Raw genomic sequence first — 26,262 nt, 5'->3', positions numbered from 1 at the left:
CTCCTCCTCCTCCTCTTCTTCCTCCCTGCCGCGGGAGGCGGCGCAGGAGCGCCGGGCCGCTCCCTTTAGCCGGGTGAGGAGTCACGGCCGTCCTCCGTCACGGCCTCCTCCCCGGAGGGACTCGCGCCCTCCGCCATCACGGCCTGCTCCCCTAAAGGAGACGCAGGAGACGTCGCGTCGCCCTCCCTGAAGGGAGTCGGGCCGTCCTGCGTCCCAGCCCGGCAGTGACTCCCCCCAGCCGCCAGCGAGGAACCCCTCACTTGGGTGCAACCGAAATCGCAAGAAGAGGAAGAAGCCCCACAGCATCACCACGCCCTCCCCGGGCCGCGGAGTCGCCTCCTCACTGGCACCCGCAGCAGGGTAGACCTGCTGCCCAGAGCACAGGCCAGGGCACCAAGTGAACAGATGCGTTAATTTGCTTCAAAGATTGTTCCGCTCAACGTCCTCACTGCTGAAAGTGAGGTGCAGCAGCCCCCGAGCTGGAAGCTGAAGTAGCTTTCTGATAGCATGCAACAACATTTCAGGAGGGGAGAAGGGAACCGTAGCTAATTGAAAGCACACCAGGARTTTAGGTGTGTCAGCAGGCAGCAGTTTCACCACAGCTCAGGAGTAAGCATCCCCAACACTGTCAAAAACTCCCACTTGGTCTTTGGTGAATATGCCTTGAGCTTGTGAAACCTAAAAAATATCTTTGTTCGAGGTGTTATGGCTGGAAGCAGGCATTTGCTGTGTTGGATTATGTCAAAGGAAAGAAAAAAGTTATGTCATTTTCCTCTTTCCAAGAAAATATGAGGGAGAAAAAGCAAGAAAGAATTAGGAAAGCAGTCCTTTCAGCTGGGAAAGGATAGTGCTATGCTATGAGGACATAAACGTAGCATTTGCAAACTGTAGCAGTAGTGGAGCAATATTTAATGCTATATTTGTATCTTTCAGCAAAAAGTAACCACAATTCTCAAAGAAAATGGTTTAGTTTTAGACACATTCCTTACATTATCCAGAGACAAATGAAAACTGTAGAAGTCTGGCAAAAATCAAATACTCCACATTATGCTTTYCAGTTGTCCCATCCCTCTTATCCAGGCTGTTCTAACTCCCTCTTCCTTGCACAGTGAAACATAAACCATTGAACCAAGACAGTTTGCTGATCAGAAAATTAACAGTTGAAAAAAAAAAAAAAGTGAAAGATTCCTCTGTGTCTGGTAATGATCCCACTGTAGGTTGTGCCGTCTCTTTAGAGAGAGCTCAGATGCTGCATATAYTGCCACGCGGACTCTCTAATGTTAAGTATTTGGCTGCTGTGGGGACTTTCATGTATTCGTAAAAACCGCAATGAGCAGATGCRAGAGGGCTTTGCTGGCAAAGGCTTTAATCTCCACCTAGGCAGTCTAACCAGGGCCACAAACAGTGCAGCTGCATCAGAGCCTCCTGCTCGCTCATTCGGGTGCGCACACCGGCATATCTAGAGAGAAAGCTGCAAATGCTCCTTGTTGTGCGGTCCTGTGTCCTCAAGCCTGCTGTATATATATATTTTTTTAAACCTCAACCCCGTCGTGGTATCTCTTACCTGCAGCAGATTGTCCTACACTTTCCAGACTATCTTTTGATATCGACATGAGGATCAGGCTCTTAAACCAGAAGAAATCCAAACATGAGATTCTGTTCCTGGCCTGCAGGCAAGGAGGCCTTTCTTGTTGGCAAGATCCTAGAGCCATCCTCATACTCTCTGTATGAGCAGAAGATGCTTCGTGGAAAAAAAAGAAACCTGCAGGAGCAAAGAAAAGAAAGTTGGGGAAAAAAAGGGGAGAAAACATTTGTGTGACTGTAAATGAATGAGCTGGCCACATGATGGCAGCAGCCAGCTAGGCAACGAACAAGGTGCGTGTGGTTTTTAATAAGCACCCCGACTCTGCCAGCCGACGTTGCCTGTAGCCCCCAGCTCTGAAATATTAAAGTCATTCGTTTGTATATGAAAGAAGCCTTGCTGCGTTGGCAAAGCCATGCTTCTGCTCGTTTTCTTTCTTAATTAGTGGAGATAGTCCAAGTCTGTGTAGCTGCAGATTCAGCCAAGGATTCCCTGAGAAGGTGCAACACTACCCTTTGGGAAAAATCAATTCTACAGATGCATAGTGACCCTGCTGGCCACTGTACAATCCCCTACCAGCTTGAAACACTGTCTCTCTCCTGGCTATGTTTTACGAGACCTGGAGGCTCTTAGCTTGTTACAAGAGACCTTCTAYTGCGAAAGCAAAGACTGAGGTCTCACAGCTTTCTGTTATAGCAGGGAACATCCACCACATCTCACAAAGAAAGTCTAAACAAACTCCTCAGGGTGCCACATACACACACAGTCTAGAGCCTAGATATGTGCAAAGCATGAAAGAAAACAAACCTGATATCAGGCAGCTRACGACGAAGCTGATGATGCAACTCTATGCAGTCATGCCAGGCACTGAACCAGGTCCAGGCCTCTTGGTCATTTCCGGACTTTCGTTTCCCTGTGCCTGTTGACGTAGATCCATCACCATGGCTTCAGGCCTTCAGGACAGGTAGAAGCTCTAAGGGATGCACTGTTATCTTGTGAATGACATATTGGGGTGAGCCCAATGATTTCTTCAGCAGGCTGAGCAGTACCACATACGCTGCAAACAAGCCCTGAGGTCTCAGTGCCTCCCATGCTMGCGGGAAACGGCACAAAGAGCCTTTCCCCATGCTCAGAAAGGAGTTGTCCTCTCCTGAGCAGCTCATATTTTGTAACTATAAGCAGGGCTGCCCCCTTCCTCCCCACCAGATACTGCAGCTCCTCTGCTGTAATGCATCAGCTGTAGCTCCACAGATACCAGTAGAGCTGAACAGTCTAGAGGTTGGATAAAAGTGCCGTCGCTTTATAAGGGAATGCAGACAATTGTACTGCCATTCAGGTCTACAGCAAAACGGCCTTTGGTATCAGAGTAGACTTTGATGCAGTGGCCATAAATCGCAGCCTGGCAAGTGCAGTTTGAACATTAGCAGAGGCTTTTTTACTAGGAGGCTTGTGCAGCACTGCAATGGGTCGCCCAGATAGATGGAGGAACCTCTCTTAATTACAGGTTTTGAAGATTCAGCTAGACAAAGCCCCGGCTAACCTAGCCTAGTGCTGACAATACACCCGCTGTCAGCAGGAGGTTGGACTAGAGACCTCCAAAGGTCCTTTCCAACAACACTTCTGTTTGTATGATTTACGAGGTGAAGTGAAGCCTCCCAATACTTTTGCCTGGAGCAGCACCACATCATACGGCCAGAGAAAGGCTACAAAGCCCTGCTTTGCCGTCATCCCTGGATCCAGCTGTGGACTAGCCTCTCTCTGTGGCACGTGCCTGCTTTGGGTGCCATGCTCTCTGTGCGCGCAGTGGCTGTTCCTCCGCCTGCCCTCATGCTTTAGTCTGAAATTTCAAAATAAATCCTCAAAGCACAGTTGGTGGAGCTAGAAGACAGCAGCTTGAGATTTCAGACCCAACACATTTCCAGGCTCTCAGTTCTTGGCCAGCTTTCTCATTTGCAGTGTTTCTAGCAGGATTTTTACTAGCTGCTGAGAAACATACACACTACAGTCACTCTTTAAGCCTAAGAGGTTCAACAAGCATTTGTTCAACATCACTGGCTTCAGAAAGCTGCTTGTCTTTCCCTCCTTTTCCAATAGCAGGTAGGTTTCAAGCTTAACATGAATTCTCTTCTGCCCATTTCRTTTAGCAGATTTTTCTGGATACTTCAAGCTAGACTTTGATGTCTTCAAAATTAGGACATTAAAAAAAAAAACACACAGAAAGGTCCTAAATTGTTTCCTTTGTTTTCCAGCTATTTTGTCCCACTCAGACTATACAAACAGACTCCAATTCTTTGCAGCAGCTAAGAATATCCCCACTGCTGGGAACTCATATGAGGAGCTGGCTACGCAGACTGTCTCTGCTCAAGCAACAACATACCTGGGCAGGATGGAGAATCTCTGCTCAAAATCAGTCCCTGAGTGACATAAAGGTGCTCTAGGGACCACAGCCCCCGCTAACCAGAAAGCTGTGGTTGCGTGCTGAAAAACATCTAAACAGCCTCTTCTGAGGGATCTTTCTTCTTTCATGCCCTTCTAGCCAGATACACAAGGTGGCGATGCCCTTTGAATTCTTCTCCTGCAAAAAATCCTAGGCCCTGGGGATTGAAGAGAGCAAATAAATATTTTATYGCCATCCTAAATTAGGGATGCTTGCATGCAGTATAGCGTTTGTGCACTCAGAACGGCAGCTCACTGTCAGAAAGCATCGTTACAAGGAAGGGTGTAGGCAGGCATCCTCTATCTAGTCRAAGTGGTTTATTATATTAAAGACTTCAGCAGTATGTTATCACTTCACAGATGGAAATTTCCATTTCCGCATCTGGCCAGGATTAATAGGTCAAGAGAACACTCCTAGACAGCTTCAATGCCAACTTGCTCGATTTAGGCCAAACCACTGCCCAGAGTGCTTTGAGTTTATCAGGCTGACATGATACTATAGTGGATTACGATTTGATCACCTGACCTGCCCCAGCAGCAATAAACTGTTGAAGGTGATAATTCAATAATTCTAGCTGTTTACAAAGGGTTCGTGTGGTTGTGCAACGCAATGCCTCAGTTTATGCATGAACTGGAGCTCCGCACCACTTCACGTCTTAAGCAGATTTTTCCCCCACAGATTGGAAGGTTTATCATCTCCCTCCCTCGCTGCCATCCTCAGCACCGTTCCCCCAAGAACTATAAATGCCGAGATAGCGGGTTATGGAAGGGTTGCCTTTGGCAGGGGGATGGGTGATGCCCATGTTCAATTACTGGCCTATCTGGAGGGCAAAGTCCTCTTGTTCCCCCTTGGCAAAGTTTGCAGGTGGAAGAAACAGATGTGTAGGCAGAGCCACGTGGCTGTGCCACCTCCATATAACCCCATTTTGTTTAACCCAGCAGTGCTCATGTTGCAAAGCTCTTCGGTCTTCTGTCAGGAGATGCAGAAAGCACGACCAGTGCTATCTTGTAAGACTTCAGTCCCTCTCCGTATAAACGCACATACGTTCTCCCACACTCATGAAGAGCTGCAGGTGATAAAGACAGTTTTCCCCTCCTGACCAGCCCCACAGATCACCTCTGGGAGGCTAAAGGTCTACCCACTCCTTCCCTTCTCTGCCCTCCATGTCACATACAGCAGGAAATTTGGAAGACTGCTTTTTTTCTTTTTTTTTTTTTCTTTAAGATTTGCAGGTCTGATTCAGAGTCTGCCCAAGGCACTGGGCAAAGCCACAGAGCTGTGTCAGCTTGACTGGGAATGACACTCGGGAAATGCTAGCTGCCTTTCCTGCCAGAATGCACCTGGATTACCCCCCAGGACTCACTTTATTTAAGAGCTACCCATAGCAATGCCCTTGAAGGGCACGAGGGAATCAAGACTGGTTGTTGGGGGTGACTAAACCTTCTATAACAGGGAARAGACTACTACTCTTATTCCAGAAATTAAAACAACAACATCAGGAAACAGATATAGTGAGAGCTGTCAGACACGGCTTACAGATAGCAATGCTTTCACTCCTCCTCCTYGTAAAAAGAGCAGCATTTACACCCTGCTTGAGGATCCCCCTCAAGCTTCTGTCAACAAACCCACCGCAGTGATTTGGGTATGATTTTCAGCAGACCGTGGCCCAGCATCACGATACAAATGTCACAGGGCCCATCAGGAAAGTGGAGGCTGAAGTAAAGCCAGCCTAGTAAAYCATATCTACTAAAGAGCGACAAGATTTTAAAGAGCAGGGAGGCAGGAGGCCACTGCTGTTTGGGGGAACGATCAGAGGACACTTAGATGCTTCGCTCTTTAGCCATGAGGGAAGGAATACTTGTTCTTAAGGATTATGAAATACCAACAGATGTTCCCTAAATTGTTGACACCGGATCATGAAGCCCCACATGCAACAGCACGAGGTGTATCACACACCCGACTCCCAAGGGTTACCTGCCTGCCTTGATGGGCGGTACTGGGCTCGCCACTCCTTGAATGAGGGTGAAGGGCAGCTTTTTCGCCTCCTCCTTGGTTTCTGTTCATTGCTAGGCAGAGGCAGCTCCCTCCCAAGGCGGGAGAGTGTCCCACACGGAAGTCACCATTCAATTCACATGAGACCTCAGGCAGAGGAGCAGGGGAAGCAAACCACGCTCTGCCTCTGTGGCAAACCCCCAGTAGCCTCTCAGCTTGTCCCGCTTCCCCCAGGAGCCTCTCAGCTTGTCCCGCTTGCAGCCACGGCTGCGTCATCTGCCTGACGGACAGCTCCTAAGAGATCTGCCAGGAGGAGCAAAAGGAGAGAGGGAGAAAGGGAAAGACTTTCCACTTCACCATGCAGGTAGGAAACAAACTTTTTACCAGTTTACAGGACATTGTTTTTTGGCACCTCTGAACCACCTGTAGCTTAGAAACATGGTGTGCTGTGCTCTACCGCACAGGTGCGGGGAGCCCCTTAGGTACTCCGGTGTTCAAAATGTAGTAAAAAAAAACCTCAGTTCCTCCTCCCAGCAAGCAATCTCATTCTTACTAYGAACGTGCCACAAGGAAAGCAGTGTGCTGTGCTTGCTTGTAGGACCTGCATCCTGGGAACGAGGCAGAGCCAAGCTCCCCACACCATCCCAGAAGGTCATCCATGGCCCCAGATGTTGATGCCAGAGTTTAGAATTGCCAGAGCGTAAATCAGAGAAGGATTTTTTTCCCCCTCTCTAGTTTCAAGGGGGAAGACTGAGGCCAGATCTTGAGCTCATKTAAATTCAGGAAAAGGCACTGCCTTAACAGCAGAGTTGACATCCTTGGATGTTTCAAGAGTCCATGAAATAAAACAAGGGAAGAGGGGGAGTYATGAAGCTTTGTTTCTGTAGCTTGGAAGAAAAGAAAAACATTCAATTTTTTTTATTCAAAAAGCCTTGCAAACTCCCTAAGATTGGGACAGATGGTAATTGTATAGGTGTCTTCTCAGTTAAAGATGATCACATTTCTTAGGAAACTATGACGTAAGGTGGAAGCGCTTTAGGGGAGGGGAGGAGGGTACAGGAAGCATTTGTAGGAAACATCCCCGAGATAGTGATTTGATCTTCTCAGTGTGGGTGACAGGAACCACCCAAACCTTCACCAATCTGTGGTTAGAAAGGAAAACAAGGATACCTAATCCTAGCCAGGTCCTTAGCCTAAAAAATAACAGATGACTACACTACRGGCAGGAGCCCAAAAGTAGGTATTACGGTCTTTCAAAGAGGCAAGACCCACAGCTAGAGAGAAGCAAGGTGCTCTTTAGGGCACGTAAACCCTTCCTACATTAAAATTAGAGCTTCTCATTGTGCAGGTTACTTCTGTTACACCTTCACACGACATGGCTCCAACCCTGCTCCAAATGTGGGTCAGGAAAGAGCTAAACTGGCACCTTCCTCCTCGATAGCAAGGATTAGAGTTCACATTTTTTACAACCCCTTCAGGGCCAAGGCTGCTTTGCCTGCACAAAGCACCTATCCAGCTGCCTCATGCTGCCCAAGGGCTGGGGGATAGTGGCCCTAGTCGCCCAGGCCGGAAAGCAGGTGTAGGACTACTAGTGACCAGATGTCCCTGTCCCTTTAGCACAAGCTACCTCCGGCCCAAAGAGCAGGCTGGGCTGCTGCACAACAGTCCCAGGGGCCAGGGCTTAAAGCCGCCTTTGCCTCTTGCTTAGCCCAGCTCGTGTGCATTATAGTAGCCACCATAATGCCTTAAGCCTGCTGAACTGACACTTTAGTCATCAYATGTTTGAAGATTCCCCCTCTGGAGCTCAAGATATTTTTTATCCGTTATTGCTCCAGAGAAGGGGTACTGGGAATTGCAACAAACCGCAAATATTTCGCAAGTTCATCCTTGCTTCCCGGTTTTCAGCCTGCTCCCTCATATGCAGATTCACTCTGCCTGCAGAGGGGGTACCACGCAGTAAATTGTGTTGCTATGGGAACATAGCGAAAAGCCTGCCGAGCTGCTAAAGATCCAGGTATCATGACATCCTTATTGCCTAGAGCACTGTGCGCTGGCGACCTAAATAAGTCCCCGAGGCAGGGGTAGAGACGGGCACAGGGGCCAGTACCACTGTCAGCGGTCTGGAGCAGCTTCCCCGTACAGCTGCACGTCAGAGCTGGTGGGGGTATGAACAGGGAGAGCTGTCGAATTGCACATAATTATGGATGAACCAGGAAAAAAAAAGAAAAAAAGGCATATCCCAATGCTGTGCTGCATGGTGACACTGAGACATATTACATATATATATTACAATAGTACTAGAGAAACCAAAATAAGAAGGGGCAGGTGAGTGCAACTATTGAGGAGATAGCATGGAGAGAGAAGGGAGACAAGGAAGGGGTTTGTGCCTGTTGTGGCAGGGGTCTCCTCACTCTCATCCAAACCTTGGAAGAAAAAGAAGGCACAGTAGCGGCTTTTCTCCTTAAAAGCAGCTTGCAGAGTAGCTTTTAAGAGCAAAGCAGCTACTGTACTTGGGGGGTGTGCTAACACCCAGCACCATGTGGTACTGCGGCATTAGCCCAGTACCTAAAGATAGCTCTTCCTTACTCCCCAGCACAGGTAGATCACAAATGTTAGACACTGCGCAACACCGTGGGGCAGGGGAACAGCCCTGCCGCTGGGGGTCAGGCCCTGTTACTCCGGATGCCTCCAGCCCCCTCAGCCTGGCTACATAGACCAAGCCCCAGGGCTGGATGCGGCCCATTTATAAGCCTACCTTTATAATCCTACCAGCATCTCTCCCAGGAAAGAGCTGAGCTCGTCAGGATACCTTGCCTCCCAAGCAGGGTACCCGGCCTACAGATGTGGGGCTGGGGGTGACCTGGAAACTGAAGTTGCGGTGCTAGCACATCYGTTCACCTCTTCCCGCTCTCAGCTGTGGTTAACAGCAGCAGGACAGTGGTGCAGAGGTGTTGGCATCTGAGAACACCTCAAAAACCTAGTGGCTGCACCTTTTCCCCCCTTACCCTCACCAAAAAGAAGGTACCACTCCCTTCTCCACCTCACAGTGGTCGCTGGCAGAGCTGAAACGCCGGGAGCCCCAGTAGGCAATCTTTGCAGGATGAGGCTGGTGTGCACACAGGCTGAGAGAAACCAGCTAGGCAGGAATGAGATAACGCGACCTGCAGAGAGGTGGTGCCAGCCTGGATCTGTGCCAGCATCAGCAGATGGGGCAGAGCCACAGAGCGAGGGCTCCTACTCCCTCCCCATATGCCTGGACATGGGCTCTCGGCTGAGGGCAAGGAGAGTTACTGCTCCAGCTAAGTGCTTACCCACCTGGAAGAGCGGGAGCAACATGGGGAAAACCAAGGCAAGAGGGGGAGCTGACAGCAAAAACCCAATTCTCCCACCTCAAAAGCGGCTCAGGGCTGTGATGGAGCAGAGAGCACCAGAAACGCCCTCTGTGGCTTGAACTAGGTCTGGCAGCAGGCAGCGCTGGTCCCTACTCTAACAGCACCTCTGGAGTGGAAGTCCTGCTTCTCAAGCCTCGCAGCCTCACTCAGCAAGACTTGCCAAATAAAAAGCATCAGCAAGCAGCAAGATGGCCCACTCTCCTTTGTCCATAGAAGAAACGCCTTTCTGGAACRGTTTTAACCTTTGGCTGCCTTCTCAGTTTGGCTTTCCATTGATCAGTTTTCACACAGCCCTTTCRCTTTGGGTGAACTCTGGACCCTGGCTCCATGTGAGAGAGGTTTTGGCAGAGCGTTTCAATCCTTTCCTCATCCTGGTCTACTCTGCTCCCACAGCCTAATTCTTAAGTGAGAACTTGGGATCCAGATCTTACAGCRCAGCTTGGTTGCACCATCATGGCTCAGTTCTGGAGACAACAGCTGGATAAACTTGTTTGTCTGGCTGGTCTTTYGGGACACAGACTTGGGTGTCAATACTGCCTGATGATATTCCCATCCCCTGGCAGCTCCCTCCTGCTTCTGTGCTGTGTCATCATGCCCCTGGGAACAGCAGCATAACTGTTTGTGGGGCCACACCACGAACATTCATTCCAAAAATCCTTTGCAATGTTCATTAATTCATCTCCTCCCAAACATGGCCCCACCACCGTGACAGATGTGAATCACTCTTCCCTCTGCCTTTTGGAGGCAAAGGAGTTGCAGGGTCTGGCAGTGAGGCACTAGCAATAATAGGACTAGCAGAACTGAGCACAGGCTCCTAGGATCTGGACATCACTGGAAGGTCTTTCTGTCCTGCAGAGTAACCTGCTGTCCCACCTGCCTTTATTTTGGGCCCATTGATTCCCTCTTCTTCAGATAAACCAGAAGGAAACCAGACTGGCACTGGGATGTACCCTGCTCTTCCCCAGCAGTTTTATTTGATCTCGTTGCTTGGCTGACAGGCAAAAACCACTCTTTGCTGTGTCTATCCAGCCTAGCCACACACCTCCATCTGCCCCTAGGTCAGCCAGGCTAGGGGATGCCCAAGTACATCCTGCCCATGCTCTCTTTCGGGATGCCTTTCTTCTGCTACTGCCAAATCCCCCGAGCTGCAAAGCTCAGACAGTCTCACAGAGCCTCTGCAGACCACTACAGTGCTGGGTCAGCAGACAACAGTGCAAAATGTTTGTCTGTACTRTTAGAGACAGGTTTCTGTGCCCCATTAAAAAACAAACAAACAAAACATTTCTCACCTGCTTTTAGCAGCCAGAGCAGAGCACTTTGGTCCCGTTGCTCCAGCAGTGGGGTAAGGCTCTGATTCAGGTGGTCGCAATGCCTTCTAGATGTTKGCAGGGACAGGTTTGCTCCAAGTCCAGACATGGGATCTCCCAGGAATCATGCTGAAGCCTCCCCTGGTTTTCTCTTCCACAGGATGAAATTCTGTTGACTCACTTGGGAGAGTTTCCTGATGATTTGGACCCATCTGCCCCGGTAAGCTTTGCTCCCTCTGCACTCACAGAGGGTTCAGCACAGCTCCAAAAGGGGGAAAGGGAGGATGTCACAGCCAGGGGCTGACTCAGTTTCCCCTTCCCCACTCTCCTGCTCACTTTCAGTCCCTGGGGACCCTCTAACATGGGTGGGACAGAGGTCAACCCACCCCCTCCCCCCCAAATCTGCAAGGCTGGAGGAAATCTACCCTCTGTTAATTCCCTGGGGTTTTCTGTGGGCAGGATGAACAGGAGTGGGATTTCGTCCTTGTGAGTGACATCCATCAAACRGGCAGTGGGAAGGAGATCAAGAGGAAGAAGTTCCTGGATGAGCTGAGCAAGAAGGGGTTCACCATCAAGGTGAGGGGCCATAGGAGGGAAAGGCAGCGGATACTGGGATATCTTGTAGTACTCGAGATCTGAGCATGGTTCAGGCTCCTGCATCCCAGGAGCTGGGAGAGGCCTGAACCAACCAGCCAGTCTCCCTCCCCACCAGTGCTGCAAAACACACCAGGCACTTGAGTGGGGGAGACACCAGCCCCAGAACTCGCACAGCCCTTTTGCCACTTTGTGCCTTGTGATGCCCTCTTGATTCTGGCCCATCGTGGGGTTGTTTCAAAACAAATCCCCATCCCCAGTAACAACATGCAGCCAGGACACCTGAGCCTGTTTTGGCCTGACAGGCAGCATCCAGGCAGCTCAGTCTTTGGGTACGCTAAGGTCACAACAATCCTTCCCCTACCACCGCCGAGAAAAGGAAGGTTTGGAAATCAGGCCACAGGCTTTCCCCAGCATCAGGGACCAGGCCACAGTGGAAGATGAGAGGCAGCAAGCAGCTGAAGGACCTTCACGTCTCTGCTTTCCTGGGAAAAAGGAGCTCTGCAGCCTGTTGTCCTCGCTTTCATCCAGACCCCTGCCCTCCCAGTGCGAGTCCCTCTGACGAGGCCTTTGGCTCAGACAGCGTTGCTCTAACAGTCCTTCTCTTCCATCCCCTAGAAAATTGAGGAAAGGAAGCTGTTTTATGGGGTCCGTGCACCAAAATGGATCTTCCGGAAATACAAATGGCTCCTGGGGAACACGGATGGCAGGTCGCAAAGCCCCAATGCCCATAATGATGTACCAGTGACCACCAGGTGGGTACTGAGCTGAGCTACTGGCTACCTGCGCCTTGCAGTCCTGTTCCTCAGCGCTAGCACTGATTTTTCCAGTTCAGCTCAGGGTTTTGCCAGGCTTCCCATTTCCAGGCATCCCAGGAATTCCCATTCCACAGAAAGTCACCTACCACTGCAAGTTGGTGCTAAGTTGCCAGCTCCTCACTGTCCACAGCCAAGTCACCCTTTCTTTCCCCCTTCTGCCTTTGGATTTTGGTGTACCTCTTCTCCCTTCCTTCCTGCTGCCCTGCTTTTCAGGGCCAGAAAGCCAGTCTGCATCCCCAGAACAGCCTTTAACCCCAGTTTCTCCTTGCTCAGGATACGGATTGTGAACTTCATCCTGCAGAACACAGTGACTTCCGACCTCGGTAAGGGAATGTGGATAGTGGGCCAGTACATCCCCCTTATCCCTGGTGCAATGCACAGCTTGAATTGGCATCTGGGGTTCAGCCCTGAGAGGTGGATTTGCTGCTGTGTCTGGAGGCTGGGAGATTTGGACTCAGTAGTCAAGAACAGCCTGCTATTCCCCGTCTCCAAATCCCTGATCCCAGCTGCCCACCACCACTGTCCTGTGCCCCCAGAACAACTTGCCCCTCACTGGCACCCCAGGACTCAGGCATCAGCAGGATAGGCGCAGGGTGCTGGCTCTCTAGCTGTCCCTAAGGGCCTGCCTATCTGGCTTGCTCCCAGAGCCAGGCCCAACGCAGCCTGCGGCGGCCCAGCAGAGTAACACAACCAGAAGGATTATCACTGATCCCTTTTGAATAGCTCAGCCTTTCCCAGGCATTTTTCCCCAAAGGCTTCAGAAAAGGTTTGGGACCATTCTGCCTGGCAGGGAGCATGCAGGGGAGAGACCAAAGCTTCATCTCACTAACCTTCCCTGTTCTGCTCTGCTRTCAGAGAAGCTGCATGACCTGATGAAAAAGAACGTCTTTGAGGCAGCATTTCCACTGCACAAGGTGAGGGCGAGCATGCAGGTGCCTGAGAGAAAAAGCCACGAGAGGCAGAGGAACAAGGCTGGGTTGGGGAGACCTTTGGTTAACTGAGGCTGAGTGAGCATGTGTGTGGATGAAGGGCATGACCAGTCTCCTGATGGCAGCCTGGGGATCTGGGCTGGGGATTAAGATTGCCCTGTTGTTCCTGTGTCTGACCGACTTCTCTGCTCTCCAGGAAGAAGAGAAAAACTTATTCCTAAAGCAGAAATGGGCTCAATGGAGATATATATTTTGTAAACAGCCAATTGAGAAGATCAGGTAATGCAGGCAGAGAGGCACAGCTGACCCATCTAGCCAAGAGGTCCCAGTAAGCCACCACCTGAAACCCAGAGAGGTTTATATCCCTTCCCAGACTCCTGGGCATTCTTTTAAATCATTAGCTTGAACCTGGCTCATCTCACACATATTGGACTTCTTCTGAAGCCTGTTAAATTCTTAGCCTAAGGGGTATCCTGTGGCACCAAGCTCCATCTGCTAATTTTGCAGTATGAAACAACCCCCACATCTGCACTCTTTTTAATTGGCCTGTTTCATTTTAAACCACCCACTCCCTCTATTCCTGTGTTTGAGAGCATCAGTGCAGCATATCTGGCCTGAGGCCGAACTTGGGACATTAAAGGCAACAAGGGGATGTCCTACCTATATTAGAACTCAGACTAGCACAGCTCTTATTTCTAAAGGGAAGAGGGGGGGGAAAAAGTGTGATGCAGAAAGGCCAAAAAAAATAGCATTTCTGCAGATTTTGTCTTCACAAAGCAGATCAGTTGTGACCACTGTAACTTGTGACAAGGCAGAAATGCAAACCAGAATATAGGCAGGACAGGTCAAATATTTAGAGTAACTGAGAAAATTTCAAACTAGCAGTGCTGAAAACAGTCACCCCGTGTAAAGCTTGGGCAGAAGTCTCTGAACTTCTAGCAATCATCATGGCACAAGACCCCTCACCCCTCACCCCCCCCAAACAAAACAAAACAAACAAAAAATCAACAGTGGCACACCAGAGGTGATGCATCACCAGGGGACACCAGCACACTGAGCACTGATTAATTCTCCAAGGCCAGTGAGAGGAAGGGAAGAAAAATATGCTATTTCGTAGCATTTTCAATGGGGTCTGTTAGGGAGATGGAATACTAGAATGGAGATGTTGTATTCCCCTTCCTTAAATGTTTCTTATAGTTTAAGATGACTAGCAGGGGCTGTAGGGAGTCTTGATGCCTCCTCAGTGGGCAGGGTCAGACAAATCATTGTTTCTATGGAGCATGCATCATGACCCATTGTATCAAGGAGGGATTAAGTGGTCAAGTATGAAATTTCTTACACGGGTCAGGGAGTCAATCACCACTTTTGACCACCAGTCAAAAGTGATTTCCTCTGGAATACAGGAGGGGAGGCAGGTACATCAGTCAGTAACTACAGTCACATGTTATCTATACCTCCAAACCTCTTCCACACCCCAGAAAAACTGAGATGCTGCTATTGTAGAGAATAAAGCGTGAAAGAATTGCAGGAGACAGATGAAACCAGAAAGGAAGTCAGTCTGGTGAGAGCTTTGAGACACACTATACCCCACAGCCCCCAATCTTCCTTCTAGCCCTGCGTTTTTAAAATTGTTCTGTAGACACTGACTGCAGCTTGGTCTCTCAACCATTCTCACCCCCTCTTGCCCAGGATATGATTAATCTGATCGCTTCTCCCCTTGAGTTAGTCCTTCTGGGCTCCCTTCATTGGAAGGGCAAAAGCAGCACTTCTGGGAGCGCGCCCGCATCATGTGGAGGTGGACATTGCATGAGAGCAGCTCTCTCTGCAACAGCCCAGGGCAACAAGTTCAGAGGAAGGCCTACCCTTTAAGTACTGCATATTAACCAAGGCAAAAAACAAACAAAAACCACTCATCCCTTTAGTTTGCTTCAACCACTAGGTTGGTTGAGAGCAAGAGTAGCCTTCTCATGGGCCTCTCCAAATCCCCGTGCGACAGCATGCCCCATACCAGGCACAACAGACCAAGCCAACTCTACAGCCACGACAGCCTCACATTGTTTTCGACTCTGCGTTCACCTCTCAGCTGGAGCTGTGCTCTGAGCAGGCCTTTGCTGTGCTGYCCTGCAGTGATGTCCACAATGCTCTTTGCTGCATCCTCACGCAGTCACTTAGAGCCCACATGCAAGGAGACCCATCTATTTCCCCTTAGGCATTACCTTGCATGTGGTGCTGCTGCTGCTGCTGCTGAAATCCCCTGGGACCTGCTGCCCACTCATGTTCTTTCCAGCTCCTCTCTACTCATTTGGGCTGAGTCTCCAAATCCTGACCAAATCCCCAGACATACAGAGATCCCCTCCCCTCCTGGACCTGATGTCCTTTAAGGGGTGGAAGAATGACCCTTGAGAATGTTTTCTAGTGACATCTAGTAGCATGGTCTCCTCCACCAGCTCTGAAGTACATCYCACCTCCAGCTTTTCCTTCCAGGGGTTATTTTGGTGAGAAGGTGGCCCTGTACTTTGCCTGGCTGGGTTGGTACACCAACCTGCTGGGAATCGCTGCACTGGTCGGAGTGCTGGCCTTTGTGATTGGGATTACAGTTTTCGGCTCCAACCAGGTGAGGTAAGGCAGTTGGAGATGCGAAGTATGCATCCCACTCACAATCCTTCATTATGCATGCAGCTTTGAGTGGAAGTCAAGCCACTGTTATTCTCCTTCGCTTTCTGTTTTCCCCTCATCCCTAGCAAGGAGATATGTGAAGCCAGTACAACCATCATGTGCCCGCTCTGTGATCAGAAGTGCCCATTCTGGCAGCTCTCCGACACCTGCACCTATGCCAAGGTAGGTAGCTCCCTTCTTGAGACAGGCTCAGGGCAAAGGACAGGGAAATGCTTCCAGCTTGTGCTGTGCTCACACCACTAGAAACAAAAGCCACCTGTGAAAGCTGGCTACACTATGCAGAAAATCTCCACTAACCTCTGTAATAAGGAGGAGGTATAGCCATATGAGGCCTCCATCACCACCAGGACAATGGAAAGTTTACCACGGTCTAACAAGTCTCCAGTGCCCACCACCTTCTTGCATTTTGCCCCTCCTACAACCTCTTTACCTGTCTCTATGGGACTGGGTTGGCAAAAAGACCTGTTTGTCCATGGACTGTATGAGCACAGAGCTTTCTCCCCAGATCTCAGGATGCCACAGCCCCAAMACCCAGCTGCCCCCAAGTCACCTTCTTCCTTGATCTCCTCTTCTCCAGGTCACTCACATGATTGACAACGAGGGGACAGTTTTTCTTGCCATGATCATGGCAATCTGGGGTAGGTATCAACATCTCAGTAGCAAGTAAACAGAGCTTGGAAAAGGGAAGAGCCCACTATGGCACAGGGGAAGAGCAGGTGGACAAGAGCAGGGCACCAACATGGCTCACCTGGGACTGACCACTTCCCACAGCCCAGCAGAGCTGCGCAGCTCACTACATGAGAAGGAAGGGTGCAGCAGAGCAGACAAGGAGCAATAGCAGGAGAAAGAGGGGAGTCCTTTGGGCAAGAGGTTCAAAGCTAGCCCTGAGTATCCCCCCCAGAGCTCAGTCATAGCACTTTACCAGGCCTCTACTACCCCAGCACCTTCAGCCAGGGGTGACAGACTCGCTATCTTCTAGCAGACTGCAACCTCCAACACACACTTCAAAGCCCAGAGGGCCATTCTCTACTCAGGGGCTTTTTAAGCCTTTTCTAGCAACTGCCTATAAGTGATTCCAGCTGAGGGAAGGAGGGATCACCAGATCCCTTATTAACCCTTTCCCAATTGTTGAATGATCTCTTAGCTCCTGTGGAATAAGCACAACAGACCACTGATCTGATATGACCCCATCACCATATTAGCTACATATCTCGCTTGGCTTTATTGCAGTCCTTTCAGTTGCAAACACTACCGTGACTATAACTAATGAGCATTTGGGCTGGGCATTTCACCTGYGAGGCTGCAGTCCAAGCAGGTCATGGGCATGGTCTTGGGTGTTGCTATGGGCCTGTTTACATGGGGATAAACTCAGGAAGGTTAATCCAGAATAACAGAAGGTGTGGCTGCAAATGGATCCACAGAGACATAGCCATACTGGGGTGCAGTGCTAAAGTATTCCACTGTAAAGGCATATTTTTCACTAATCCAGAATAATCTGGCTGGCTGGTTCCATGTAGTCACACCCACCACAGCAGAACAGGCCCGGTGCTTACTCCAGTTTATGCCAAGCCTCTACAGTCGCTAGGGGTGGCTTGAGTCCCAGTATAAACTCACCCATGTATCTCCATCCCTCTCCCCACACCAGGCTKAGCGCTGGTTGCTGCCCATCTTGGGTATTTTCCTGGTCACTGAGATGCAGAGGTGGCTGCCCCAGAGTGCTGGTGAGCGTGTGCTATCCCAGCCTGCACTATCGAGAAAACCGGCCCTTGCGTCTGTATGTCCAGCCAGCCCCACTTGGGATCCACACCCTGAGTTGCTGCAGCAGTTAAGAGCTGTCAGCAGCCTCTCCTTCACGGGCCAAGGGTGGTCCAGGTTCATTTGCCCTCAGGTTGGACGGTAACGTGGCTGTCTGACCCACTTTGTGGGATGGAGGGGCAACTTGTTTTCTGGAGCTAACTCTGAGCATCATAGCACTCCCTTCTTCCATCTGCAGCCACTGTGTTCCTGGAGCTGTGGAAGAGACAGAGGGCCACCGTGGTCAACACCTGGGACCTGTACAGGTGGGATGACGATGAGGTGAGGATGTCATCTTTCCTGCTTAGTGCTTTTCTCTTTCAGGGCAGGACCTACAGAAGAGACACAGCACAGGCACCCCCTGCCCATCTCTCTGGATGTGGACATCTAATGGRTGCCCATAAACAAGGGGCAAAGTCAGCCCCTGGCTCCCTTGACAGTCTTGGGAGAGACAGACCAGACCCCTCCAGAGAGTGGAGCAGATGCTAGTCACCTCTTGCCATTGCTAGTCACCTCTCCACCTGCACAAGGGCTTGAACTTAATCAGGACCAGCCATGCCATTGTGGGTTAGCTTGGCTTGCCTTGCCTTGCCCTGCCTTGGGAGCTCATCCCTGCAAGCTACTTCCCAAAGGGGGTAGCAGCCCCTGCATGGAAAAATGTCAGTTACATTTTTCATTAATTCAGACCTGAGAGGTATCTGCTGGATGGCCAGTTGACAAAATGATGAGGGGTTAATGGCTTTCGCAGAGGAGAGAGGCAGCAATCAGTCCATGGGGAGATGGGCACTGCTTYCCAGATGGTGTCCCAGACTCAGTTGGCTTTTCAGAAGAGAAGGGCATGGGGCAGGGAGCCTTTCTTGATGTAACACTCAGGGTAGCCCCGTAAGTGGCTGTCTCTCCTGTCAGGAAGTTCAGGTGCTTGGGTCTCTTTGCAGTGCACCTGTACGTGCAACCATACACCAGTTGTCATTGCCAGAGTCTGTTCCTGCTGGGACACCTCTGCCAGCCAAACACTTATCAAGGACCCTGTCCTCCTCTGGCCCTGCTCGTGCTGTATCTCCATTGGCACAACCACCCTTTGGCTTGCCACTACTTAGGCATGGCTCTGATGGATTGTATCTTCCCCRTTTTTTTAGGAGGAACTGGCTATGGAGCTGATCAATAATCCCCTGCACGAACCCCAGCGGTACCAGCACTCTTACTTCCGCAGCACCATCATACTTCTCTTGGTTCTGGTCATGGTACATGCCTTACTCAGATGTCCTGCCAGTTGGGTGCATCACCCCAGACCGTGCCCTGAGAGTTGGTTTGTGTGGCTGTGCTTGTGGGATGACCATAGGAAGTTCTGGTCGAAGGACACGTAAGGCTACCTTCTTTCCTGCTTGCTCTGCTGCAGGAAAAGGGCCTCGGAGCAGGGCGCCCTATTGCTGGGGCAAAGGTAGAAAACGGGTTGTTAGAGCAGATCTATGCCCATCACAAGGATCTGGGTGCCTCATGCCCTGCTGAACTGATGGTAGAGGCCAACAGCCCTTTACGGATCTGGGCCAAAGACTCTGCTCTTGCAGTGGAGGGCAGTGAGGATCAAGGCCAGAGCAGCACGCCAGGGCCTGCACCATGATGTACAGAGGGTAGGAAGAGGCAAAATGTCCCCTAGACACTTGTTTCTCCCTGTGGGACAATGGAAAGAGTCTAGACAAGTAGTTCAGATGGAAACGTCCACACTATGAGCCTCTAATGGGGATGATGCTCTCCCAAAGAGCACTGGCTTGTATTTGAGGCCGTGACCAAATGAACTCTGGTGAACAGTGCCGTGGTGATTGAAGGGCTGGTGGTCCTCAGTCCTCCTCACTGCCCTGCCGCAGCACAAGGGGGCACTTGCCCACCATGCACAGCCTTTTGCCACCTTACTCCCCTCATTCTCCACAGATTGCCGTGCTGATCGGCATCGCCCATGCGCTGGTCATTTACCGGGTGATGGCAAAGGCTCTCTTCACCCAGAGCACCTTTGAGTTCATCCGGGAGCAGGCCGACACAGTGGCAGTGATGACAGGGGCCGTGCTACACTACATCACCATTGTCATCATGACCAAGGTATGGAGCACGATGCAGGGGGAACAGCGGGCCTTCTCCTTGCTCTCCTGCCATCAACCCTCCCCTCTCATTTTACACCTCTCTCCTGCAGGTCAACAGGCGTGTGGCCCTCTATCTCTGTGACCTGGGTAAGGGAAACCTGGGGCTGCCTCCTTCCTGCACCCACACTCCATGGCACTGAGCTGTCCAGCGGTACCTGGGGGCTGCAGCACCTGGTCCCCAAATGCAGCCAGATTTCTAGCCCCCTCCCTTCCTCCACCCCTGCAAAACATCTACCAGGCAGCTCCTGCCACGCAGGTCCCTGTTGGGAGGCCAGCAGCTGTCCAGCACRTATACCTTGCAAGCTCATTTGAGGTTCACGTGCTGCCACCTGGCTCCCCAGCCACTTTATGCTTCAGAGGGGCAGCCAGCCTAYGGGGCTGAGCCCTAGTGCAAGTACAAAGCTATTGCAGCTGCTGGAGAGCTGACTAAATGGTCTCTCTCCCAGCTGAGGGTCTCCTCCTGCCCCAGCTCTTGGCTCTGAGGTGGCTCTTTGCTGAGCTGGGCTCACTCCCCTCAAAGGGCTCCTGGCAGGATGAGCTCAGGTGAAGGGCCAGGGAGGGCTCTGCAGGAGGCAGAGACACCTTTCCAACCTCCAGAGAGCTGCCATGGGGGCCCCAGGGGGGGAGCAGGCCAAGGTCTCACTGCTGTGTGATGAAGCCCCTGGGCTCTGCTCCTATCCCCAGAGAAACCACGGACCTTCTCCCAGCGTGAGAACAACTTCACCGTGAAGATCTTCACCTTCCAGTTCTTCACAAACTTCTCTTCACTCATCTACATTGCCTTCTTCCTGGGGCGGTGAGTGACGTCTGGCAGAGGGGAGACCAGGGTCAGGGCACACATCTCTGGCTCTCTCCAGGGAAGGGAAGCACCAGCCTTGGAGGCTCTCCATGCCAGGACAGCCCAGCCCCTCTACCCTTGCAGCTAGGGCACAATGTCCAGGACAGCTGGCAGAAGTGGGGGGGGGGGCATGACCACTCCGGAGCCCCTTTCTGACCAGCCTGAACTGGTGGGACACCAGCAGGGCCACAGCTTTTACCTAAGGGCACAGCAGGTGGGGGAAGCTCCTTGTCTCTGCTGGTAGTCAGAGGATGGTGCCCACCATTCTGCAGCTGGACGTTCACCCAAAGAGGGGGTCAACAGTGGGGTTCAGCAGATATCACTGTTGTTGCTTCTCTGCTCAGAATCAATGGCCACCCAGGAAATTACGTGCGCATCGCTGGCAAGTGGAGACTGGAGGAGGTGAGGGACTTGCCACAGTGCTCTCTGACTCCACATCACAGGCCCCTACCCTGCCTTTCCCCACTGCCCAGCAAGGCTCTGCCAAGCTTCAGCTCCCTCCTATAGAGCCTGCCTTTGCCAAACAGCCCCTCAGGCCAGGCTGTTCACTTGCAGTGTGCCACTCCTCTCCCCTTGTCCCTTTGCAGTGCCACCCCAGCGGCTGCATCACCGACCTCTTCATCCAGATGGCCATCATCATGACACTCAAGCAGACCATCAGCAACTTCGTGGAGTACCTGGTCCCGTAAGCGTTCCTCCAGCCCATGGAGTGCTCTCTGGGTGCTCCTGTGCATGCAGCATGGCTTCTCTGCTCTTACAGGGAGTAATCCCAGCCCTTGGACCCAGTGTTTGCTTTTCTCCCCTGTCTCAGGTCTCAAGGGCTGTCACTGCTAGCAGTTCAGCCCTTCTGTCCTCTGCAGGCAGCAGAACAAACTGTTCCAAGAAGAACCAGTATTAGGCACTGCACCAGAGAGTAGGCATGATACCATGTCCCCAGGGAGCCTGCTAGCACCACCGCCGCACGCAGCACCATTGCTACTCGTGCTGCTGTAGTACAGCTCAAACCAACTCATACAGCTGACCGGCCTGAGTACAACAGTGGTATCAGAGTGGAGACCCATTCAAAGGCCAGGCATCTGCTGGACAGGGATGCCCCAGGTGTCAGGCAGCTCCCAGGACCTGCCTATGACATTGCACCAGGCTGGATGGGCCTTCCCATGACGTTATGACCCACCAGCTGCTCCCTAGCTGTGGCCCTGTGTGGCTCACATTGGAGAGTAATCATGTGTCTCTCAGATCTGGGGGGAAAGGAGGGAGGGAGACTGGCAGCATGGCTTAACCAGCACCCTGGCCCTCCACCCACATGCTCCTTCCTTTTGCAGCTGGCTAACCTACAAGCTACGCAAGAGGCAGAAGCTCCCCAAGAAAAGAAACAGGGTGTTGGGGGAGGAAGAGGAGGCCGAGGACCCCTGCAAAAAGCTGTGGCTGAGCAACTATGAGCTCAATGAAGTCAACGTCTTCAGCTTGTTTGACGAGTTCTTGGAGATGGGTATGTGGGGCAAGTGAGGAGGGACACTGGATGCTGCCCAGAGGGCACCAGCTGCAGGTACAGGAGTGCCTTCTTTGGCTGGGGGATCCTGATAACAGGGAGCCTGATACTGGGGGCAGGTGTGAGRGGAGCCTTTGCTCATGCCAAGGGGAGCCAGCAAGGCCTAGAGCTCCACGTGAGCCTTGTGGGATGGAGAGGACTAGGAGTGGTGCAGGTAACAGTCCCTACCCATTAGTCCCACCAGCCATGGGAGAGGGAGAGGAAGCTGTCATGGCTGCCAGTATGGGAACATCCTCCCATGTTGAACGGAGGGTGTGAAAAAACTGGCCTGGCACCACCCCAGTCCCATGTATAGGGAAGAGAGAGCTTTGGGACGGAGATCCATGCCCAGCCCCACTCCAAGAGCTCTGGCACACCAAAGAGTCACAAAACACAAATTCAGACAGCAGTCAGGCCACTGCAGGATGTCCCTCTGCTCTGGCTCCATGCCAGCACCTGGCATTTTCTCCTTCCACAGTGATCCAGTACAGCTTCACCACCATTTTTGTTGCTGCCTTTCCACTCGCCCCACTGCTGGCATTCATCAACAACCTCTTCGAGATCCGCCTGGACGCCATCAAGATGATACAGTTGTACCGGCGCATAGTGCCCAGAAAGGCCAAAGATATCGGTGAGATGGGGCCCAAGGAGCGCTCTCCCCCACCAGTGCAGCTGCTTGCCACAGAATATGCTGGCATTAAGTCCCTTCCCCAGCGTGGGGCTCTTGAGCCTTCCTTTGCCAGGGCCTGGTAGTACTTGACCATGGAGGTAGCAGAGCACAGGAAGAACCATGGACTGGAGAAGAAGAAGCTATTTCAGCCCCTGCAGAGGCTGAGGGGCAGCTGGAAGCTCTCCTTCCTTGACTCAGTCCTCTTTGGCCATGACAAACCTGTCCCTGAGCTGGGGCTTGGTTTGTAGCCTTAGAGCAGTGGCACGGGGATGGTGGCAGGGGGCCTCCCTGACTGCTCTTCTCTCACAGGAATCTGGCTGCAGGTCCTGGAGGCCATCGGCATCTTGGCTGTCATTGGCAATGGACTGGTGATCGCCATCACATCCGACTTCATTCCCATGCAGGTCTACAAGTACACATACGGCCCCTGCAGCATGGAAAACAGCACTAACATCGAGTGAGTGCCACCAATCAGCTGCTCGCTCCCACCCGGAGCCCTGCCCGCAGCATCTTGGCCTGCCTCAGCGCCACTGGTGCAGGAGTCCAAGGCTGCTGAGCAGTCTCCCATGGCAGRGTGGGGGGAAAGGAGAGCAGAGAAGAGTTTTCCAGGTGTCACCATCTTCAGCACCCCAGCCAGCCTTCTGTTCACCTCATCGCTGTGGCACTCGGAGGCCAGTGTGGGACTGTGGGAGAGCAGGCTGCGGTGGGTGATTGGTACCCCTGAATGGAAAGAGCAGACTCACTGTGCAACTTTGGAGAGCTACAGGAAGGACTTTCAGCTGCTGTTGCTTGGGTGCCTGCCCACGCTCTCTCCTGCCCTCACTCTCTTCCCCAATAGCTTCTGACTGACCAATTTCAATCAAACTGGATAAAAGTCTCATGGGTTTTAGGTCCTCCCAGGTTGTGTGAAAATGAGAGGCTAGGTAGGGGAGAGAGAGACCCAGATGGGTGCTGGCTTCCCCCAAAAAGGGAAGCTACAGTCTGCGCTCATCCATACTAACAGCGACCTGAGAACGCGCACACGAGGGCGATCTTAAAAACAAAAGCTGCAGGAAGACAGGCTTTGTAGCAGTCAGGCTGGGGCCTTTCTCTCCACTCCTAAGAAAGATCAAAGAGCGATAGCTTTCAGTTAGGGCATCCCACACACTCCCAGTGTAGCAAAGAACCAGGAGCCCTCACCTCACCACTGGGCTGATGTGCACGGATATGCTGTTTCTCCCCTCACAGCTGCTTAACAGGCTATGTCAACTACAGCCTCTCCATCTTCCGCACCCAGGACTTTGAGCCACACATGAAGCTGCCAGACTTGATTAGGCATGAGATCAGCGAGTGCAGGTAAGAGCAGCTCTGAGCTGTTGCTCTGTAGCATCCCCCACCCCAGCCCCTCACTGTGGCATCCAGCCCGCAAATGGTGAGCAGCCAGGCTGCAGAGCAGGGCTTGGAGGAAGGAGGGGACTGCGGAGGAAGCCACCTCTGTTAAGAGGGAGCCCAGCACCGGGGCTTCTCTCCAACCCCCGTGGAGCCTGGCTGCAGGGAGCTCAGGCAGGGTGTGATACCTGGTGTGAGGGGAGGCTGGGCTGGCACTGACGGGGCTGTGCTGCAGGTACCGAGATTACAGGAACACTGATGACTACAGCTACACAGTCCAGTTTTGGCATGTGTTTGCAGCCCGGCTTGCCTTCCTCATCCTCTTTGAGGTGAGTGCTACAGGAGCTGCTTGTGGACAGAGGAAAGGAGGGAGGAAAGAAGAGGAGGCTGGGACAAACAGGGGGACAGCAGCACTGGGAAATGGGCTGGGTCCATGCCACTTACATGGGCCACGTTAACAGGCCTGGGGAGCTCCTGCCTTTGGCTAAGAGCGGCTGGGCCAGCAATCCCTGCTCGCATCTCCTGGCAACAGCTCTCACTGCCCACTGTGGCTCTGTTTCCCTTTTGCAGCACGTGGCTCTGTGCRTCAAGCTAGTTGCAGCCTGGTATGTCCCTGATGTCCCCCAATCAGTTAAGAATGATATTCTGGATGAAAAACACAAAAATCTTCAGAAAGAACTGAGGTAGGTGATACCTGAGAAGGTCCCAGGGGCTGCTGTCCTCAGAGGAGGCACTGTCTCCAGCAGGAGACCTGACTGGCTGGAAAAATCAGTTCACTCCAAAGCCCCATGATCGGACAAACACCACTGCTGCCCCGGGGGTCCCTCCATGGGGAGGCAGAAGCGCGGGGCTGTGAGTTCATGCCCTCTCAAAAGCCGCTCCATCAACCTCCATTCAAGTTCAGCAGGCCCCACTGAGGCTGAGCCCCACAGGAGGTTGCTGTGGGGAGCTGGTCATGGCCTCTCTTTGCAGCCATACAGAAACAAAAGCGGCTCTTTCATCAATGAGGTATGCAGTGCTTGGAGTTGGGCCAGTGAAGCACCAAAGAACAGSCCACCTCATCCTGTACCCAAATTCACGTTCTCTAAGTGGGGTGGAGGAGGCCCAAGTGTGCTTCTTTGCTTTGAACATCCCAGGACTCCCCATCTTTGCGTGCCGGTGTTGGTGTTTCTACCTGAGCAGCGATCACCACAGTTTTCCTTATGTCCTTCACCCCTTCCTTCCTCCCCCTTCCTCCTCCTAGACTGTTGCTCTCTTTTGAAAGCCACCTTAGGAAGAGATAAGACACCCTAGCCTGGATCAAGGCAGCTTGGTAACTTCTCCTCTAGCTTTCAGCCCAGCCTTTGCTACCTTCATCCACTGAAGCTGGAGAGCAGAAGCCTCACCTTGCAGCCGCCAATGAAGGAGGCCAGTGCTCCCATGGGCAGCACATCAGGGCAGCCCAGGAAGCAGGAGCCCCCACTCCTCAGACAGCAGCCACCCCCATTGACATGCACACATGCTGCTCTTTCAGATCTCCTTGGCTGCAGGCTACGTGCTGCCTGTGAGCCATACAAAAGGGCCCAGATTAGAAGGACAAGTTGCACAGGTCTCTAGCATTCCTTGAGTCCTAGAGTGTAAAACACTCATTTAGGATGAGCTGCATTACCTTTAAATGAGGATCCATCTCTCTCCACCACCAACAGCCTCACTGGCTAGCTCAGGTGCCTGGCTTTTAGTCATCTCAAGGCCACTGAAATGAGTCCCACCTGAGGTGATTCGATATTAGAGCTCACCAGAGGAAGGGTCTGTTTGGCTTTGTCTTTTCTTTTGGGAAAAGAAAAGCTCCAAGTAAAAAAAAGGAACAATTTTGTCCAGATTTTCCATTTACAGCTTTTCAATCCTTGGCAAAAAAAAATGAAGTATTACAACTGGAAACAGAACCAGTGTAGCTCAGAGCTGTAGGCTGGGCCTTCCTGGTGCTGCTGTCCTTTACAGGCTGGGCACCACTTTGCAGGAGGGCTCACCCTGCCCCTCTCCACAGCCGACCTGGTCCCAGCTGCCACCTCTGAAATCCAGGCTCATAAAACACCATGCTGCCATAGTTCACTGCTGCTTCTGACTTCCTGTTAACACAGGGATTTTCCACAAATAGGAGATCACTGTTTTGTCATTTATTTTTGGCAAAAGGCCCTGTTTCCACTCAGAATACTTTTCCAGTTCCCC

At 51.8% G+C, this 26,262-nt stretch overlaps 1 protein-coding gene across 1 annotated transcript in view; it reads left to right on the top strand.

Moving 5' to 3' along the window:
- The window catches only part of ANO9 (anoctamin 9), a 34,331-nt gene that overhangs the window by 7,984 nt on the left and 85 nt on the right, over nucleotides 1-26,262 (top strand). Inside the window, exons 2-23 of the mRNA XM_026082077.1 lie at nucleotides 10,871-10,930; nucleotides 11,170-11,286; nucleotides 11,923-12,059; nucleotides 12,396-12,445; nucleotides 12,978-13,036; nucleotides 13,248-13,330; nucleotides 15,536-15,670; nucleotides 15,793-15,889; nucleotides 16,305-16,365; nucleotides 17,721-17,803; nucleotides 18,658-18,762; nucleotides 19,448-19,612; nucleotides 19,704-19,740; nucleotides 20,338-20,449; nucleotides 20,836-20,893; nucleotides 21,079-21,176; nucleotides 21,814-21,980; nucleotides 22,498-22,650; nucleotides 22,999-23,146; nucleotides 23,917-24,024; nucleotides 24,293-24,386; nucleotides 24,628-24,740. Of these exons, the coding sequence (XP_025937862.1) occupies nucleotides 10,871-10,930; nucleotides 11,170-11,286; nucleotides 11,923-12,059; nucleotides 12,396-12,445; nucleotides 12,978-13,036; nucleotides 13,248-13,330; nucleotides 15,536-15,670; nucleotides 15,793-15,889; nucleotides 16,305-16,365; nucleotides 17,721-17,803; nucleotides 18,658-18,762; nucleotides 19,448-19,612; nucleotides 19,704-19,740; nucleotides 20,338-20,449; nucleotides 20,836-20,893; nucleotides 21,079-21,176; nucleotides 21,814-21,980; nucleotides 22,498-22,650; nucleotides 22,999-23,146; nucleotides 23,917-24,024; nucleotides 24,293-24,386; nucleotides 24,628-24,740 (2,240 nt within the window). The remainder of the gene's footprint in view (nucleotides 1-10,870; nucleotides 10,931-11,169; nucleotides 11,287-11,922; nucleotides 12,060-12,395; nucleotides 12,446-12,977; nucleotides 13,037-13,247; nucleotides 13,331-15,535; nucleotides 15,671-15,792; nucleotides 15,890-16,304; nucleotides 16,366-17,720; nucleotides 17,804-18,657; nucleotides 18,763-19,447; nucleotides 19,613-19,703; nucleotides 19,741-20,337; nucleotides 20,450-20,835; nucleotides 20,894-21,078; nucleotides 21,177-21,813; nucleotides 21,981-22,497; nucleotides 22,651-22,998; nucleotides 23,147-23,916; nucleotides 24,025-24,292; nucleotides 24,387-24,627; nucleotides 24,741-26,262) is intronic.

Source organism: Apteryx rowi, unplaced genomic scaffold, assembly GCF_003343035.1.
Source record: "Apteryx rowi isolate R43461 unplaced genomic scaffold, aptRow1 scaffold_566, whole genome shotgun sequence".
Classification (NCBI taxonomy): Eukaryota; Metazoa; Chordata; class Aves; order Apterygiformes; family Apterygidae; genus Apteryx; species Apteryx rowi.
Note: the sequence above shows the minus strand (reverse complement) of the source record. Positions and strands in the feature narration are given on the sequence as shown.